The 18,401-nt window shown below is 47.7% G+C and overlaps 2 protein-coding genes across 2 annotated transcripts in view; both read left to right on the top strand.

Annotated features, from left to right (window-relative positions):
* Window positions 1–5,060, top strand: part of TMTC1 (transmembrane O-mannosyltransferase targeting cadherins 1) — a 146,807-nt gene extending 141,747 nt beyond the window's left edge. The window contains exons 19-20 of the mRNA XM_032191571.1: window positions 914–991; window positions 1,739–5,060. Of these exons, the coding sequence (XP_032047462.1) occupies window positions 914–991; window positions 1,739–1,879 (219 nt within the window). The 3' untranslated portion in view covers window positions 1,880–5,060. The remainder of the gene's footprint in view (window positions 1–913; window positions 992–1,738) is intronic.
* A 6,334-nt stretch (window positions 5,061–11,394) lies between these two features.
* Window positions 11,395–18,401, top strand: part of OVCH1 (ovochymase 1) — a 30,901-nt gene continuing 23,894 nt past the window's right edge. Inside the window, exons 1-6 of the mRNA XM_032183569.1 lie at window positions 11,395–11,415; window positions 11,468–11,565; window positions 14,138–14,310; window positions 15,759–15,854; window positions 16,895–17,049; window positions 17,554–17,746. Of these exons, the coding sequence (XP_032039460.1) occupies window positions 11,395–11,415; window positions 11,468–11,565; window positions 14,138–14,310; window positions 15,759–15,854; window positions 16,895–17,049; window positions 17,554–17,746 (736 nt within the window). The remainder of the gene's footprint in view (window positions 11,416–11,467; window positions 11,566–14,137; window positions 14,311–15,758; window positions 15,855–16,894; window positions 17,050–17,553; window positions 17,747–18,401) is intronic.

Here is an 18,401-nt window from a genome sequence, read left to right on the forward strand (position 1 = left end):
ATAGCCCTTTTTTTTATTTAAGTGTGGAAATAGAGCTCCCTGCTCTGAGAGGTTAACTATGGGGTCATGGTTGGACTACGGAAGAGCCTAGGTCTTGTTGCACTGACCAGACCCTTGGTCCATCCTGCCTCAGCCCCTCTCACTGGCAATGGCCAACTCCAGGACGGCTCAGCTGAAAGCACACACCATGTCATTATATCTCACCTTATTAACTAAGAGCTGGCACATGGGCTTATCCTGTGGAGCAAGAGGCTTGACAGCTCAGAAATTATGTTAGTGCTGAATAATAGCACAGAAAATTATGTTATTGGGACAGACCTGACTATTCTCAATATCCCTAGAGATCTCTATTACTGGCTTGAATCTGTTGTGTGACACCATAAAAATGGTGCTGTTTGTCAGAGTCCACAAGGCACTTGTTGCTTCTTCTCCCATGTACAGTGGCAGAAGCAATGGGGAGAAATAGTGCTGCCCTCAGGTCCTGGTGAAACTTGTGTGCTGGCAGCTCTATCATAGTCTGCAGCCAGCTCCAAATTAAAGCCTCAAGGATGAGGAGCACCACAGCCCAGACATGGCTTGTGGTGGCAGACACCTGCCCAGGGAAATGACCTGGATGAGCAGCAGACCCCAGTGGTGCAGGGCAGCAAGGATAGGGTCACAGTGGTTGGTGTGGCTCCTCATGCAGCTGTGTGGGCAGGGAGAACCCACGAGTTGAGCTCCACAGTGGAGCAGTAAGATCTGTCACGTCTACTGCAAAGACGCTGCAATTTAGTGTGTGCACTGTGTATGAGAAGAATTTGAAATTATATTTTAAAGGGATTTAGAGGGAGAGGAAAGTTAGTTTCTGGTTTTAGAAACTGGTTTTGTTTGTAGACCGAGACTCTTAACCTAAAAATGTTTTGTGTTTATGTAGAGCTATAAACGGGCTGTGGAGCTCAACCCAGACCAAGCGCAGGCCTGGATGAATATGGGAGGCATTGAGCACATCAAGGTATGACAACACTGTGTTTCCTTAAGCTGTCAGCTACCGAGACTGCTACTTAGGACAGCAAGCTAAACTTGCTTCAGACTGCCAAGAGTGCAGCTCTGGTCAGGTTTATGACCAGTAAGAGTCCCCAGCATATTTTATTCAAAAAGGAGGAAAGTCTATTCCACTCCAGATAAATTTTTCCATCCAGGTTGCTTGGGAATATGTAAATCCCATATTTTTAAGAGGGCAGGCTACAAGGAACAACCTGCCCATCTCTAAAGTTTTCCTACATGAATTGTTGACCTGCCTTAGAAAAATGTCACTGTGAGTCAACCTTTAAAATTCCTTTCTACCTAATAAATTTAATAAAGATGTCTAATGCAGAATGCTGGCATAAAATTATGGAAATAGATGGGTAGCCCTGTGGCTTCTTACCTTTTTGAATAATTTAGGATATCATTATGATTTGGGTCCTAAGGAGTCACATTGTGTGACTTCCTCAAAGTATCCTGTTTCTGAGTAAAATTAACTCTTCTGATACAACATAATAGAAAAATGTAAATCTATTTTGTGCCATATGTGTTGGTTCGAGTTTACGCTAACAGTACTTGGTGACCCATTTCATAATAAAGAAGTATTCTCATTATTTAATAACGTCAAGTTTTATAGACATTTTTCCCTTCGTAGTATGGTCTTCACCGCTGCCAAGCAATGAACTTTTGATGTCAGGGAATGTAAAAAGAGATCTCTCACTCATTTTCTTTGTAGGGAAACTACATCACTGCCCGTGCCTACTATGAGACAGCTTTGCAGCTGGTTCCAAACAGCAAGTTGCTGAAGGAGAATCTGGCCAAATTGGATCGCTTAGAAAAACGGTTTCAGGAAGTCCAGGAGAAAGATCAGACATAGCATTCAGTCACACCAGTGGAAGGAAACTCGTGCTCCTTGGAGAAGAATGCGGTGGAAGCCTATTGCTTGAAGTGATGCTGAAGGAACTTTGACAGGACTCAGAATTATGGAAGGCAAATTGTGAATGCATGCTTGTTTGACCAAAGTTACAGGAGGCACTCAGTTCCTGCGGGATGTGCTGGAGAACAAATGGAAACCTTCCGTTATTCAAGATTTATGTTTAGGCTGAACCCATTTTAATCACACCAGGAGTGTGGGTGGGACATAAAACTCCAATATCACGGTTATCACTGGGGAAGCCATGGAGACAAAGCACTCATTCATTGCAGCGGGGTGAAGTAGCGTCTCCTGTTACTCAAACAGTCTCACCTTGTCCACAGAAAGTACCACTGATGGGCTTCATTGCAAGTGTTGCCAGATCCATCTGAGCCAGGAAAGATTGTCCTAATGGTCACATAAAAAGGTTTTAAGGGGTTGATGGTGAGGAAGAGGTGGCCATTCATACAGCTCTAAATGTGATTTGAAAATGATTCTAAAGAAAGGGAAAATAGTATCTGAATATCACCCTAGCAGGATAATTGTACAAGTAGGACAAAAGATCCTTTGAGCGAAAACCTCAGCTGAATGTTTTACTCATAAGATAGTCATTTTGTAATAATTCCGGTTCATGATATGAATATTGTCAAAAATCATATAGCTTTACCCTTTTCTCTCTCCCTGCAGGCCAAATAATTATTACTCTGAAAAAAATGGAAGTATCTAAAGGCAGTGGGAAACTCTAGGATTACTTGTCTTCCTGTCCAGTCTCCAGTAAAAACAAAACAAGACAAAAAACATCTAATCTGATTGGTGTAGGAGGTAATTTAAAGCTACAGAGAGATTAGGGATGATTTGGTAGACTGGGAAGGTACTAAGGAGGTTTTTTTATGGGTGCGCAGGGACCAAGCCCACTCATTATGGTGATAACACTGACAAAACACTTTGTCAAAGTGTTCTCACCCCCTCCCACAAAAGATATAGAAAATGAGCTCTAGCTGATCAGTCATAAACTTGTATTTTTTAAAAAACCTAAGTGGGAAAACAAGTTCTCTGCAGAAGTGGGGCTTTTATTTTTGAGCTTTATTTATTTAACTTATAGTCAAATAATTAATATATTGTCTCTGGTTTATACAAATTGGGCAGTGTCATTCGCAGCTGGCCACATGGCTGGCCATTGGGACTTGCATTTTTGAAGTAAGAAAAGTGCAGCAGCACGAAGGTTCCCCCAATGCTATTTCTAAAGCAAATGGCTGCTTCATTTAAAAAGCCTGGTGTCTTGCTGCAGTTGTTGGTCAAATTTTTGACATACAGCAGCTGTGTTTGGTGCTGAGAGGGAGGCCAGACTGGCAAAGGCATCTGCTCAGCCAGAGTCTGAGTGCCAGCTGGAGCCATGGTGAGGCTGGACTTGTGGGGTACCAGTCCCTCCAGCCACCTAAGGCCAAGGCCCAAGAGATCAGCCAGTGTCTGCAGCTGGGCAGAGGCTGGCTTCTCAGGTTTGTGGGAGGGAGAGACCTTCAGTGGGGGAAGGTGCTGACAAATTTCTGGGCTCTTCCCTTCAAACCAGCTCCATTAATTCCAAGGGAGCAGCTGGGTCCCAGGCAGTTCTTTTCCTGGTGGATTTTCCCTTCTCTGTTCAGCTGCCTGCTTTCCTTTTGGAGGCTGAAGGTAGGTTTGAGGGCTTGGGGCTGGATCAGCAGCTCTTGTCCTGTTGCACAGGTTTTAAAGCCATAGGCTTACTGACCCAACATTTCTGCAGGTTCCCAGTGCACATGCTCCACAGGGCACCTTGCATGGAGTAGCTTTGCACAGCCCAGACACTGCCAGACTGGTAAGGAGGAGATGGGGACCCTGTGGGATGCTGTGTGGTTAGGGGAGATACGTCTCATTTAAAAAGTATATCAGCTATAAAGTTCGTCTCATAAAGATATATTAAATAAATACTATATATTCTACAAGCCACACGGCAGTGTGGCTTGAAATTGTGGCCGATGACACATATTTTTTCAACTATAAAAGAAGTTGTATTTTTTATAGCAATGCTTTGTGAGGGAGGTGACTTGGTTTTGTGTTTTAACTTTGGCTTAAAGCTTCGTTTGTCTTTCCCGAGAGAGCTGGTACAAATGATTGTCTCGTTCTTGTCCTAGAATCCAATCAAAACCGTCTTGGCCTCCGAAACCTGGCACATGTGTATGATCAAGCTTTGGGTGCCCCCTCCCAGATCCTGGGAAAGGATTACCATTTTTGTAATGCTGTCTTACTTGCAGAATGTAGAAAGATGATACCAACATTCCAGTGAGGGACGTAGTTTGGTTGGAAGACATGTCATACATTCATCTACTCTCCTGAAATAGGCTGGTATCATATCCACGTAGGATAATCCCAGCTGAACTGGGTTATGTTTATATGATGAAAGGCTGACTCTCTACATTTCGGAGCTGGGTTTATGGTAGCTATGCAGAGAGGAGCACTCAATAATGAACCCTGTGTTCCTGAACCGGCACTTTATACCCCATCTATGCAGGATGATGGTCTGTAAGTTGGCAGAATATTTGGAGAATGATGCAGGCCATGAGCTACCAAAGCAGTTAAACCTTCGTGAAGTTTGGATCTGACTCCCTGTCTCATTGGTTTCTGTGCTAAAATGCTGTGTTTGTTCAGGAAATTAATCTTGCGAAAGATTTATTGTAGGTAAAGCAGAGCAATGGAATGTAACATGAAATGGGTTACCTCCACCAAAAGGGAATGCTATTGTGAAAGATAAATAGAGCAACTTACCTTGTGATAAACTGGATATTATCCAAATTAATCATAGGGAATATCCTCTTCCTCTAGCATTGCGTGGCTCATAAAATAATCAATTATAAATACATTGTTTTCTGCCAACTGCACTGTATGGTTAGCAAAGATTACAAATTAATAAATGGCTGAAGCTCTACGTAGTGGAGGAGACTTCATTCTTTGCGTAAGTTGCATTGGCTAAACTTCAATGCTCACCAATATTAAAGTGGAGAATTAACTCAGAATTGGTTAGACAGGGCTCCTGTGTACTCACTGTGCATTTTAATCCTGAATGAAAAACATAGTAATTGTGTTGCCTTTTCCTTTCCCCATGAATAACATTTTCAGCTGATGGATTTTGTTTTATTTTATTGCTTATTGAAGGTCCAGCATTCTTTTCTTCCATTCCTTTTCCATCCCTCAGGATAAATGATGCGGGGTGGGGTTGGGTGTATTTTCTGTCTGTCATAGACTGCTTGGACTAGATTTTCCTAAAAATGTACAGGCAACTTGTCTTGGCCAAACAGTAAGCGAATGCAGCAGTGAAAATGACCTTCATTCCAGAGGTCTCAGCGAGGACGGGGTGTGTGAGCATGCACGTGGGTGTAAGAAGTCTTAAGACAAAAAATGCAAAATAAAGAGCCTAACTTGCAGGGGAGACTGGACACCATTTAAACTGTTTAAAAACACATCTCAGCCTCTCAAAAGTTATGGAAACCAGGGCAAAGATGGTATACAATATCTGGTTAAGGAAGGTAATTGTCATTCCAATTTTAATGATTAGGCCATTTAGAATATAAGTATATGATTTTTTGCCCCATCTGTCCTCCAGACCAGTGAAACAATTCGTATGTGCTTAAGTCTCCTAAAACTATATGTGCATTAAATTGACCAAATGCTCAATTTCAATTTTTCATATATTGAAATTATGTACAATCTTTGGAAAAAAATAGCTCTTACAAGTTTTTTTTTCCACCAACTTTCAGTCTCATGCAGCAATTTCAAAATGCACCATTTTTGTTTTCATGTACATTTAAACCCAGCAGCAGCAGAACTATATATATACATATAAAAAAAATAAAAAATAAAAAAAATAAAAAAAAAAGGGAAAAAAAAAAGAAAAAAAGGCAAATGTGCTTGGCATTCACTAGTGTTTCAGTGTGGCAAAGTTGCTTCAGATAATCTCAATAACTTTGTGCAAAAGCTCATTGCCATGTTTGTACTGACTTGCTGAATTTTTTCTTCTGGAAAATACCCCCCGTGGTATCCTCTGTAAAAGTTACGGCTTCCACAACTGTATTACTGTAGAAATCTCTGCCTGAAGTGGATGTCACGCCGCGTGTTCCTATCATGTGGGAGTTGTTTGCATTGGCTGTTGTTCATATGGTTCTTATTTCTGTATCTAATTTTTTAAATCAGTTGTGCATATCTTTTTAAAAATTAAGAAAACAGCCCATGGATTACAAATCTTTTAAAAATAAATTCACACTTAGCAGCAGCTGGATGTGTGTCAGTGGTACAGGAATTTGCAAAGTCTTTGCTTTTTTCACTGTGGGATTTATGGCTAGATTTCACATAAAGGAGTTATGCTTGAAGTCTTTGCAAAAGAAAATGTATGTAAATGTCTATTTTATATAAAAAGTAAGAAAAGTATGTGGCGTGTCTGGTTTTATTCTGTTGGCTGTGAGGTCAGTCTGTTCCTTAGGACCAGCCATGAATAAGTTCCTCTGGATGCGGAAAGACACAAGTTTCTTACTCTTATTCCTGTTGCCTTACATTTTACTCCTCAAGGAGTCCAGCTGATTGCTCACATAGGAGCAACTATACAGCACATGTATTTGAGTCTGGCCATATAAAATTATTAGAGTAAGCATTTTTTTGGAGCCTGAACATGGGAAAAGATGAGGGCTGATGCTTGCACATTGTCTTGATGATTTGGACTTGTTATGCTGTCCGTGTTGGGCTTTATACATCTGTCGGAAATGTATCGAACAAAGTTAAGCCTGTAGACTGTAAAGAGAAAAAAAGAACAGAAAGGATGAAGAAACTCTTTTTGTTCTAATTCCCCTTTTCCTGGCAGATGTCCCCAGGTACTCCTGCATGCTTCCCTGGGGCTTGGGTTCTCTCAGGGGATACATGATGTTGATGAACACATCTGTCGGAAATGGACCAGGAAGAAAATTGAAAGCCCTGACCACAAGGCATAGTGTTTCCTGACATCCTGGTGTGTGCAAAGCCCTCTGTAGCGTGAAGGGGAATTGCACGCTCACTTTGAAGACAGCCTGTATGCCCTAGGGTTCTCCCACATCCAGGCAGTGCAGGATTTTATAACGGAGCTTGCTACCCAGTGCCCCGCTGCCCAGGTTCTCCTTTGTTCAGGTGCTCGTTATGCTGCAGAAATGAGATGTACCGCCAGCTCATAGCCCTGATCCTCCCCTGTGGAGCAGCGTGTGGATTGTCTCTCTCCAAAAGAACAAGGAATACAGCACGGTGGTAACATCTCCCTCTGCTGCTTGCAGAAATAGTTGGCCATCACTTTTATTACCCGAGGAAGGGAGGCTTCAGCTGCCCGCTGGCCTGCAGGGGGGCAGGCAGGGCCGTGCAGCCCCCAGACTGTTCAGCAGCTCCTGTGATGGGCTGGAGACACCTAAGATACTGCCAGAGATACTGCTGTGGGTGACCCTGGGGCCCTGCCTGCCTGGAGGCACTGCAGCACCCTGCGGCTCTGCAGTTCCTGGCCCAAGAATAAAAGGCAGCTCTGTGCCCTGTTTGCTCTCACAGCATGTGGATAGTGGTCCTCCCTGTAAAAAAGATCAGGTTTCATACTCAGGGCAGCTGCCTGAAGCCTCCCTGTAAGCCCCAATGACAAGAAGCTGGTGGATGTTTCCGACAGCTCTCTTGATGCCCTCTGGGTTAGGAGATGCAAACATACCTCCACGCCTTACAAACACAGCTATCAGCCCCATGTCTCCTGACACCCCACACTGCTCTTCTCAGTCCCGCAGCTCCTGCCCAGCCTGGGCATGGAGGCAGGGAGCCCATGGGGTGAAGATCCTGGCTGCATCACCCTTGTCTGCACTAGCTGTCCCCTGCAAAACCAAGAGAGACTTGCTTCAAACTGCAAGGGCTGAGGCAACTCCAGGGCTGGTGATGATGGTGAGGGAGATGTTGGGCCCTGACACTGTCCCTGGTGGCCCACCACAAACAGGAGAGCCCAGGGAGCTGGTGATCTCCAGTGAGACATAGCTGGAGAGCCTCCAAACCCACCTGGTTTGCAGCTTCACCTGCCAAAACTGATTGGCCCCCTCCACTATTAAAGGGGCTTGTTAATTTGGGGAGGGGGAGAGCTGGTTGTCTGGTGTGTGGTAGAGTACAGCCTGGCTCAAGGCCTGGGCATCAGGCACTTCTTGGGCCATGGTGGGAACAGGGCTCTTTTTGCTGCTGGTGGTGTTTCTTGCTCAGTGTGGTGAGTCCCATGCGTGGGCTGGGGGACAGGGACTGCTGGGGGTCTGCCACAGCGTGGGGCTAGAGCAGTAAGCCCCGGTGTGATGTACTTCTGTATCAAAAAAAAGTGAATGTACCCAGTTAGTTTTCATAAGCCATCCTGGGGCTTGCTGTGCTCACCTCTGGACTGCTTGGACTGCTGGGACTGGAAGGCTTTCTTACCCTCTACATCTAGCCATGGTGGTTGCCATGGCTAACTGGTGGCCCTGGGGCAGTCTGTTTGGAGAAGTGTCTGGGAGAGCACTAAACAGCAGCATGTTCTCAAACCCTTCTGAGCTGTCCTCATGGATATCTATATCTCCTTGTCTGCTCCCACTTATAAAAACTATTTCAGGAATGCTTTTAGGTAAGAGAGGGAAAATAAGCACAGGGCAGGCTGTGAAGGGGGTCGTGTTGGGCAGAAAGATGGTGATCTTCAAGTAATTTGCTCCTGGTAATGAAGCTAGTGCTGAAAAGATCTGCCCAGCTGGAGCAGGAATAGGAAAATGAGCTAACTGCTGTTCCTCCCATCCTGGTTCAGTGTGATGCTGGTCCTTCTGTTGCTAATGTTGTTTATTTCACCCCCACACCCCGATCCAAGGGAACAGTGTTTTCTCCATCATTTACCTCCCTGATAAAGTCTATTATTTTCTACTTCAGCAGTAGTCTTGCTGCTATAGCAATAATCACCACGGTCTCTTGTTGGGAAAGCCAGTCAGCAGCAGGGGCTAGGGAGAGCTCGGTCCAGGTCAATGGCTTAGAAAATTGTATCTGATTTTGTGACTGAGCTTTCTCTGGTAATAAATGCTCTGAGGCCAACTGTGGAGGCTGGGAAGTGACATGGGAATACGGTAAAATGTTGTATTAAAAGGCAGGGGGAAAGAGGCTGGGCGGCATGCAGCAGCAAGGAGCTCCGAGCCCTGCAGAGCCATGATACAGCAGGAGTTGTGTGAGGATCTCCACAGCCTCATGGTGCTGCTGAGGTGGCTGTGTGGGCAGAGGAAAAAGACATGGGTTTCTTGGGTCACTGTCACTCAGACAGGGTGGTGTGAGAGCTTGGGGGGCTCTCTAGTGCCTGTGGTGGGAAGGTTAAGCAAGGAGCCTTCAAGACTACACATGGTCAAAGCAAAAGGGAGGGCTAGAGGGGCGGTGCTGTGGTGGGTAGTAGCATTCTGGATCTAGGCCCAGTCTGCTGGTGACTCCAGGGAGTTACTCCAGTCTCTTGCCAGGGCAAACATGGTGCAAATACCTCCCAAACCATGAGCACTGTGTTGTTTATGTTTGAATGGCTGAGAAAGGAACTTGTATCCTGGCCTGGGAGGGGCAGGGGACCCCTCCTATTGGCTTGTTACCACAAGAAACACTTGGGACAGGAGAGGTCAATAGCATGATTTTTGGCTGGTGCAGACACAGGCCAGGTGAAGGGTGTGGAGGAAGAGCTGCCATCCCCTCCTCAGCGAAGGAGCCAGAAGCCTGAATCTATCCCTCTTCCAAAACCACCCAGCCTGCAGCAGCAGACCTCAGGTACAAGCATTTACAGTCAGTTCCTTCTCTTTGTGCTCCAAGTGCTCTGTGGTGGCCCCTCAGGTGTGACCTGTGCTGTGATGACCATGTTCTGCATGGGAAGAGTGCTCCCCAACCTCCTCCACCCAGCTGGTGGGCTGGGCAGCATGCACATTACACCCAGCTGGGTGAGGAGTGCTGTTTTTTTTTCCCTTTATGCTTCTTCCCAGGAACCATAAGGGATTGCCACACATCTATCTCCAACTGCACAGCTCAATGAAGCATCTAAAACTTAATCAGACCCAGCCATCCCTGGCTGGCCTCAGCTCTAAGTCAAACTTTCCCTAGGCTCCTTGTCCACATTTCTAAGGCGCAATTGGTGCCAAAAGCAACGTGAGAAAGCTTTGTCTCCTTGCAATGTGTTTCAGGCAGAAGCCAAGACTAAGCGCTGGGCCAGCTCGATTCAGAGATGAGATCTTTCATGATGACTTTAGTTGCTCTGGTTAAGCGCTGCGGGGCACTGCTTAGATATGGAACCTTTGAAATAATCAGCTTTGAATAAACTCAGGCAGCATCATTATAATCTGTTGCACTTATTACTTTTTTTTTTAAGTCCCAATTGCATTTTGTTAAGCATAACTAGACTACTGGATGAAATCTAAATTTGCTTTTTTATGACTGTGCACACATTTTGAAAGCACCTCACAGGATACCTTAGCTTTGCACACATCAGCTTCTCATCAGTAAATGCAGGTTGTGTCTTTTCATTTACCTCTATAAAATTGCCTTCAGCTTGAAGCACAGGCTGGAGTCAGAAAAACTGTGACACCTGGCATTTGTCCCATTAATTCCCCACCTGCCAGAAGCATTTGAGGTGATGCAATTGAGCTTGTGGGGGCTGCCTCACTGCAAAGCACTCTTGTTTCTGTCCTCACTGCAGGTCTGAAATGTGGACTTCGTCCCATTGATCTGGAAAGCCCGGAGGATGTTCTGCCACTGGGGTTCTTCTCTCGGATTGTTGGAGGAAGAGAGTCGGTGCCTGGGGGACAGCCCTGGCAGGTCTGAGTGGCAATGTGTTCCCTCCTTCATGGGGAAGGGGGAGGAGAAGCTGGAGTAAGCTTTCTTTCCTCCTCAAGTCATTGAACACTGCTTGCTCAGGAGTGGAAGCTGCACTAAAAAAATAAAATAAAAAAAAATCCCTCTTGCCTGCTTTTTCAGGCTGTTTGCCTCTAGAAGTGGGGAAGAATGAGCTGATCTAATGGTTAAGAAAAGATCTCTGGCTGGTGTGAGCTGATGCAGCTGCAGAGCTTTTGTGGGTCTGATGGGTTGTGTGGTACAGGCTTTGCAGGGGCAGGCAGGATGAACAGACACTTCTGTGGTGCCCTGCTACAGCGGGAAGTTGGCATTTATCACCTCCCTCTTCCCAAAACTCAGTCCCTACACATGCAGCAGCTTGGAGTTGTATGTGGGTAGTAGTGTGAAGGGTAGCCAGGTCCTTTAGGAGGAGAGTGCAGTGTGCTGGGATCAGGTGGATGCCTCTGGATCCCTGGCTAGTGTCAAGCTCTGGGGATGCTCTTGCAGTAGTATTAAAGAGGAGTGGGACTTCTGGCCCATCTTCTCTCTCTTGGGGTGCTCCAGGGTTTTGTTCCTCTCAAATACTGCTGGGGCTGAAGGCCTAGGGTCAGCAGACACTTGGAAGTGACTTACCTGGGATGATCTTTGGCCTCATTTTGGTAAGAAACAGGAGTCACCTCATCTGAAACATATCTGACCCTTTCTTTGAAGGTGTCCCTGAAACTGGGCCGTTTCCATATCTGTGGCGGCAGTCTGGTCCGAGAAGACGTGGTTATTACTGCTGCTCACTGCGTGGTCAACCTGGAGCAGTAAGTCCCCTGTACTCCTGAAATGCCTCACAACTTGGGCTCCTGTTGTGATAGTGAGGGGGTTCCTGGGCCCAGGTGTGGGACCTGCTGGTCAGGGAGGGCAGAAGAGACACCTGTGGGGCTGAGAGGGACCAGTGCTCTGCCAAGGCTCCATGGGAGGTGTCACTATGGGGCCATGGGCCTGTGAGTGATTTGTGCAATCCCCAGCACTGTGCTTGCCCCCATTGGGGCTCTGCATGCTTGTCTCCAGAGCCTGAGGAGAGGGTTCCTCAGGACAGGGAGTCTGCAACCCAAATTCAGATGTCCTGTTCAGTGCAAATGCTATATATTTGGGTGGGGAAAAAACAGAGTAGCCAAAAGGCTTTAGTGATGCGAGTCCCATGCGTGTCACCACAGCACAGTGTCAGAGTGACCTTACTGGGCCTGCTGCAGAGTAATACCCACTGCTACCAGGGTGTGGGAGATCTGTGCCACCACAATTCCTTTTAAATGCCTGTATTGATGATTTTAAGAGCTCTGTCTCTAAAAGACTCTGCTGGCCTGAGCAAGCACCCAGAGAAGCGTTTCTGAGGCAGAAGGAGCAGCAGTGTGAAGCTTCCTGGTAAAAGCAGCCCCGGCATCTGTCCTATTTCTCATAGCAGTCACTGGCTTCTGTACTTCTAATGCAAGACCAACTTTACAGGTCATGCTAAAGACCTCTTAATGGGCCGGGACAATGGTACGTGACACCTTTGCCAGCCCTTTTACAATCTATTGTACTGCAGTGGCAGGCCAGTCAGTTTCACATCTGTTTTTTACTGAACTTTAGCATCACTTCTGAGGACTGATGTTGAATGATGACAAAGTTGCTGTGGTATAAAAATTTTAATGGGCAAGATTAACCTTGATAACAAGACACCTGCTTGCTCCTTTATGCAGTGAGAAACTAGCTGGTGCTTCTACTTTCAACAGTTATGCTGCTAATGCTGTTCCTGTGTTCCCGTCTACTGTGGGATTTGCACTGCCAGGCAGTTCTGGGTGCCAGAAATTGCTGGGAAATGCAGCAACTTTCCAGTTTCGGTAAACAGTCCCTGGAGATTAACGAACCTACTGACACAGCTCAGATGTCTGTGAGTGATTAGACAATGAGAGGAAGGGCTTTCCTAGGTGAAAGTATAGATATATCTTAATCTACTGGACAACACTGAAGCAAAGGCTTGCACTGAACACCTCCACCCCCTAATTCCCCCAATGCTTTGATTCTGAAGGCTTGGTGCTACACTTGAAGGCGGGCAGCTTTAATGTGTGTACCTGCCAGGCTGCCTGGATTTGCCACCTCTGAGGGCTGCGTGGCTGAAATAGCACAGTGTAATTCACAGCAGTCAGACTTTCATGAAGGGCTATAATGCCATGGAGAGTGTAGAGGAGATTGAGGGCAGGTGGTTCAAAAAACCCACAAAACTACTATAAATCAGGAATAAATAGGCTTCAAAGCTCTTGTCTGAGCACTGAGGTTTTTTGGACTCCCAGGTGAACATAGGCTGGGGAAAAGGGGCGGTCAGTCCAGGTCTGAGTTTTGTCCTGTTTCATAGTGCTGGCAGACCTTTTAATTAGCCCTAATTGTGAAGATCTCAAGACAAGCTTGCTGCTGTGTTGTACCCTGCACTGTGGGTTTGTAATGAGATGCTGGCAGCTGAAGCAAAGATGAGATGTGTGGTCCCTATGGGTATTTCTGGTGGTGCCCACTGCTAGGTCTTTGAGCCCAGTTCACGTGTCCCATCAAGGGCAATACTGTCCCACCCCGCAGCTTTCAGTGCACTTGCTGTAGTACCAGAGGTGCAGTTTCTCTGCTGTCCCTCTAGTTATTGGGTATGACAGCTCTGATAGCATAACTACCTAATTGCTAAAAGACATACTAAATGGCTTTGACTATGCTGGAGCTGATTGCTCTAAGTTTAACTGTGACAATATATTGCTTATAAAATATGCAGAAAATTGTAATGGGCATACAGTTGTCTAGCATTAATTTAATCCACGTGTGGCTGCCTGAAAACATCGTACAGCTCTTAAATGCCTGCCTCTGCTCATCTCCTGAATGCACAGATAACAAAACCAGGATGGAGGATTTATGGGGCCAAAACTACTCTGGCATTTGGTTCCCATTGCTTTTGAGGCTCGTCATGTGCTTTTAGGATCCTGGGCTGCAGGTAACAAGGGCTGTGCTTTGTGTTTCAGGGCTGAAACCAGTGGGGAGGTTGGGTGAGGCCCAAGGCAACAGATACTGTCCTTTTTCCTGTCCAGGCTGGCTGCAGAGGAATCTGCTGGGACAACTTCTGGCAGCTCTGTGCTGGCTGGGTACAAACAGTGGCTTGATGGATAACAGATGAAACAAGCCTGTTCATCCATTTAAAAGTCCATCTTTTCCAACTGGAGATCAGTGAATCCTCTGCGTGGCTGCTGAAGTGAAGTCAGCCCAGCTGGAAGTCCAGTTCCCAGTCCAGTGCAGGAGCGTGCTGCAGGGTTGCAGCACCCATGCCTGACTGGGACCTTGCAGCCTTCTCCCACATCATGTTGGCACTGTTTTTCCTATCAGGAAACTCCTTAAGAGCCTGGTGGTGACAGTGGGGGAGCATCACCTCCAGCGGGTGGACAGGCAGGAGCAGAGCATCCCTGTCTTGCATGTGTTCATCCACCCTGGGTTCAACCAGCTGCACTACATGGACTGCGATGTGGCTGTGCTGCACCTGCAGCACCCAGCCCGCCTTGGTAAGTGGGAGCCCTGGGGGTAGAGGCAATGTAGTGAAAGTCCCTTTGGTTTTGCCTTTAATTCTCATCAAAGTAACACAATCAGGTTAACTGTAGTCTAATCTGAAGGGACTTTGATTAATTGTCATGAAGTTTGGCCCTTGGGTCAGGGTCTGTGCTCTGAATATGCCCGTGTCTTCCTTGTGCACCAGATTTCCCTGTGTCTTTGTGCTCCCTTCATAGAAGTGGTATCAGTGATGCTTCCTCCAGCCCTGCTGTGCTGATGCTGGATCTTGGTGAGCTGCTGGAAAGCTGTCAGCTTCCTCTTGGCCGTGACCCATGGCTGTTTATTGGCAGCAGGCTGTGAGGGGCCTGCCCGCTGAGGTGCAGGCTGGATTAAAACCTGCTTGCTGTAAACACTTCTGCAGGCAAAGGCAAAGCCTCTGGAGATAATGTTAGGGCCTCAGCATTAGGAAAGTAGTGCAAATCTCCCTTCCTACACTCTTCAAAAGCAGTTCCCTGAGGGATTATATAGAGCTCTGCTGAGTTACAGCCAACTGGCCATGCCTGACTGTGACCATCAGATGGCAGATCAGCCAACATAAAATAACCTTCTGTCACTTCTCAGATCACTGGCTCGGATGGTGGTAGTCTCACGTTTTGCCTGTAATGGCAGGAATATAGGAAATAAGACCCAAGAAACATTTGTTTCAGGGCTCAGGCATCCTGACACTCAGTCAGTCTGAGGAAGGCTGCTTGAGGGCTGCCTCTGTGCCTGTACTGCAGCTAAATCGGTGTCTGTAGGCATAAACTGGGCTCAACATCATCCAAGCCCTATGGACAACCCTTGAAGAAATGACAGGACTCCCTGCCAAGCCCTTCTGAAGGCTGAACGCTGCCAGTGCCCCTTCAAGGCAGCCAAGGAGAATTGTGATCCATTTCTCTGCTAATGACAAGGAAAATCTAGCCAATACATGCCTGGACTGTAATGAGATGAGCCCTTAAAGTTTCTAATGGCCTTCATACCTCCTTTTCTGATACTGATCAGCACTGGTCCTCACAGAAGAGAATGATATAAAGAATTCCCCAAGCACAGCCCTGTTCTCATGCTGTGTGAGACTGTAGAAGTAATGTGCTTTCCTCTTCCCCGTTCTTCCCTATCATGCTGTTCACCCTTTTCCTCTTTTGTCCCCTTCCCAAATATGCTTCTGCTTAAGTTAACATTTAGTGGCAGCTAGCTACCTCCCTGAACTTTCTGAATGTGCCCTGCCTCAGTACAAACCCATTCACACGTGATTAACTTCAGTTTGTATGTCTAGTTTATAACCACCCACGTGTGACTGCAGCGTTTTGGGAAGGGGAAGATATGAAACAGTGCCACAGGAAGGGTGCTGTTCGTACCTGTAAACCAGATGTGATCCTGGAAACGCTGAGTTTGTGTGCTCATCTGTGCACCCTGTCCTCCACAGGGGACGAGGTCCAGCCGATCTGCCTCCCCCACAGGGATGAGGACTTCGAGGCTGGGATGCTGTGTGTGACAAGTGGCTGGGGCAAGGTGTCTGAGGGTGAGTGAACTGGCAGGGCCCTCCAGTCACAGCTGCAGGAAGGAAGGGTGGTGAATAGGGGAAAGGAGATGTTTTGTTCCAGAAATAGCAAGGCAAGAAAAGGTGACTCCTGTCAGGCGGAGAATTAAAGCACTCTGTTGCTCATCAGGGCTCCTCTGCTTGTCACTACCATCACCTGGTAGAGATGTGCAGATCAGCATTTTCCTGCAGCATGGGACCTTGGAGCTCATTAGCAAAGGTTGCACTCTGCGGTGCTGCTGTGCATATTCATGCACGCATATCAGAGCCTCCTGCAAGCAGAACTGTCCTTACAAGGTGCTACAAGAGTGGGAGTAGCTCCTTTGTACTTAATACATATCTCCTCCAGATATCAGAAAACTGTTATCTCAAAAGAATTGCAGTTGCTTGAGTTTTGGTACATTTTGATAGAGATGAAAATGCCTGAATAGATAGGTGCAGGAGTTGCTCTTGGTGATGCTTTCTCTGAAACCCTTCTCAGGAGCCCAGGGTGCAGTGAAACCATTGCAGCAAGTGGCTGCTGCTTTCCCTCCCCAGCTCAGCTGCGTTTCTATGTTCCCTGTGGTCTGGGGCTCATTCACAGTAGAGAACATGGACCTTTCCCCCATGCTCAAGCACACCCTTTCACTGCCAGGGCTGGCTGCCCATGCTAGCAGCTAGCTGAGGGCTTTACCCTGGCCCTTGAAAGTCTCCAGCCTTGTAGTAGGGCACCTGGGAGAAGAAAGCATTGTCTTTTTGCCTGATCACCTGAGGACTGGCCTTTTCCAGCCCTGTTTTGGGGGACTCTTCTCTGCGTTGGTGGGTGGCACACAAATGCATTACTTGCCTAGCTCCGTATCTCTGCTAGGTGATCCCAAACTGCTTCAGGACATCACTGACCCAGGCAGGTGACCAGTGCTGGACCCCTGACTGCTTGTGCAGGGTGTTGGGAAGGGGTGGGTACAGCTCCCGGGGGATGAGGGTGCTGCCCAGAGGGACGAGCTGTCCTGTGGGTGCTGGACATGGCCTGGTTGCTCCCACAGGGGCCGGGGCGCTGGCTCCCGTCCTGCAGGAGGTGGAGCTGCCCCTCATCGACAGCCCGACCTGCAGTGCCCTGCTGAGGGCCATGGACCTGCCGCCCGTGCAGGGCTCCATGCTGTGTGCAGGATTTCCTGACGGCGGGAGGGATGCGTGCAAGGTAAGAACTCTTCCATACAGGCTCCTGCTGGGCAGCAGGCCCACCCTGCCCATCTGCAAACCTCTGGGGAGAGAGGGAGGCAGCAGCAGTAATGGTGCTGTCAGCTCTCTGCTGAGCAAGGGCTTTCCAAGGAGCTTCAGGATGACAAAGGCAGGAGGGATCTCCTGATGGTGGGATTTGGGGAGCGGGCGGGAGGCTGATGAGTGTTTGCTGTCTCGCCTGGTCCTGCCCTGTGCATTGCTAAAGGCAGGAGCTCCACCTCAGCATCCAAATGCCCCCATCCTGATGAAACCAGGGGGGACCTCTGTGAATTGAGCAAGGGAGCCTGGCGTGGGCAGTGCTACCAGGAACCTGCGAAGAAGGCAGATCTCCCTTCTTCCTTGGGGTTTCCCTGTGATGGGGAGAAGCCAACAGGGCTGTGCTGGCTGCTGTGGTGGAGCTGACCTGTCATGCAGCACCTCCAGCTTGCTGCTGCTGGCACAGGGCTCCTTTCCACCCCACCAGGGTGACTCTGGAGGGCCCCTTGCATGTCTGAGGACCGGTGGCACCTGGACACTGGCTGGTGTGGTATCCTGGGGGGTCGGTTGTGCCAGAGGATGGGATGCCAGCAGGAGAAGCACCACGGCCCGAGGCTCCCCAGGTGTCTTCTCCAGGGTGGCTGCACTCATGGACTTCATTGCCCAGCACATGGCAGCAGGTAGGTATGGCTACGAGTACCAGAAGGCTCTTTCCTCTTCTATCTGCTCAGCACCACAGGGATTCGTGTTGTCCTGCTGCTCCACCCACAGCACTTCTCTTTAGTTTCCAGCTGATGCAGCAGCAGCAAAGTTTGTAAACTCCCTTTGAGCACTAGCCAGCTCCAGACCCGAGCTGCTCTCGTGCTCCTGAAATGTCACACGGGAGAGATGAGGGTGTTGTCTCCTAATCACACAGCTTTGAATGCATGTGGGAAGAGGTGTGCTATATCGAGTGCAGTGATTGTAGCGGCTTATCACAGCTGCCTTTTAGAGCCAGGCACAGGTCTGGGCACACGCTCCCTGCAGGCCACTTGTATTTTCCTGTACAGGTGATTACAGTGCTCATGGAAGTTATTAAGGAGATGCTGTTATTTCTGTCACAGCCATCAGAGCCGAGGTGTTGGTGTTAACTAATACCCAGCCCATTATGGCTTTGCTAGGGATCCTTAATGGTTGTGTGTTCAAAGAGGGGCTGTCTGCAGCTGAGGATGTGCCTTTTAATTGGGAACAATAACTGCAAGGAGTAGAAGCCACGTGGCTACAAAGCAGCTGCACAGGGCTCTGCAGAGCAGGGCTATCGGGATCCACATGAATCAAATGCCCATAGAAAATGGA

This window comes from Aythya fuligula, chromosome 1 (assembly GCF_009819795.1).
Source record: "Aythya fuligula isolate bAytFul2 chromosome 1, bAytFul2.pri, whole genome shotgun sequence".
NCBI classification, from domain to species: domain Eukaryota; kingdom Metazoa; phylum Chordata; class Aves; order Anseriformes; family Anatidae; genus Aythya; species Aythya fuligula.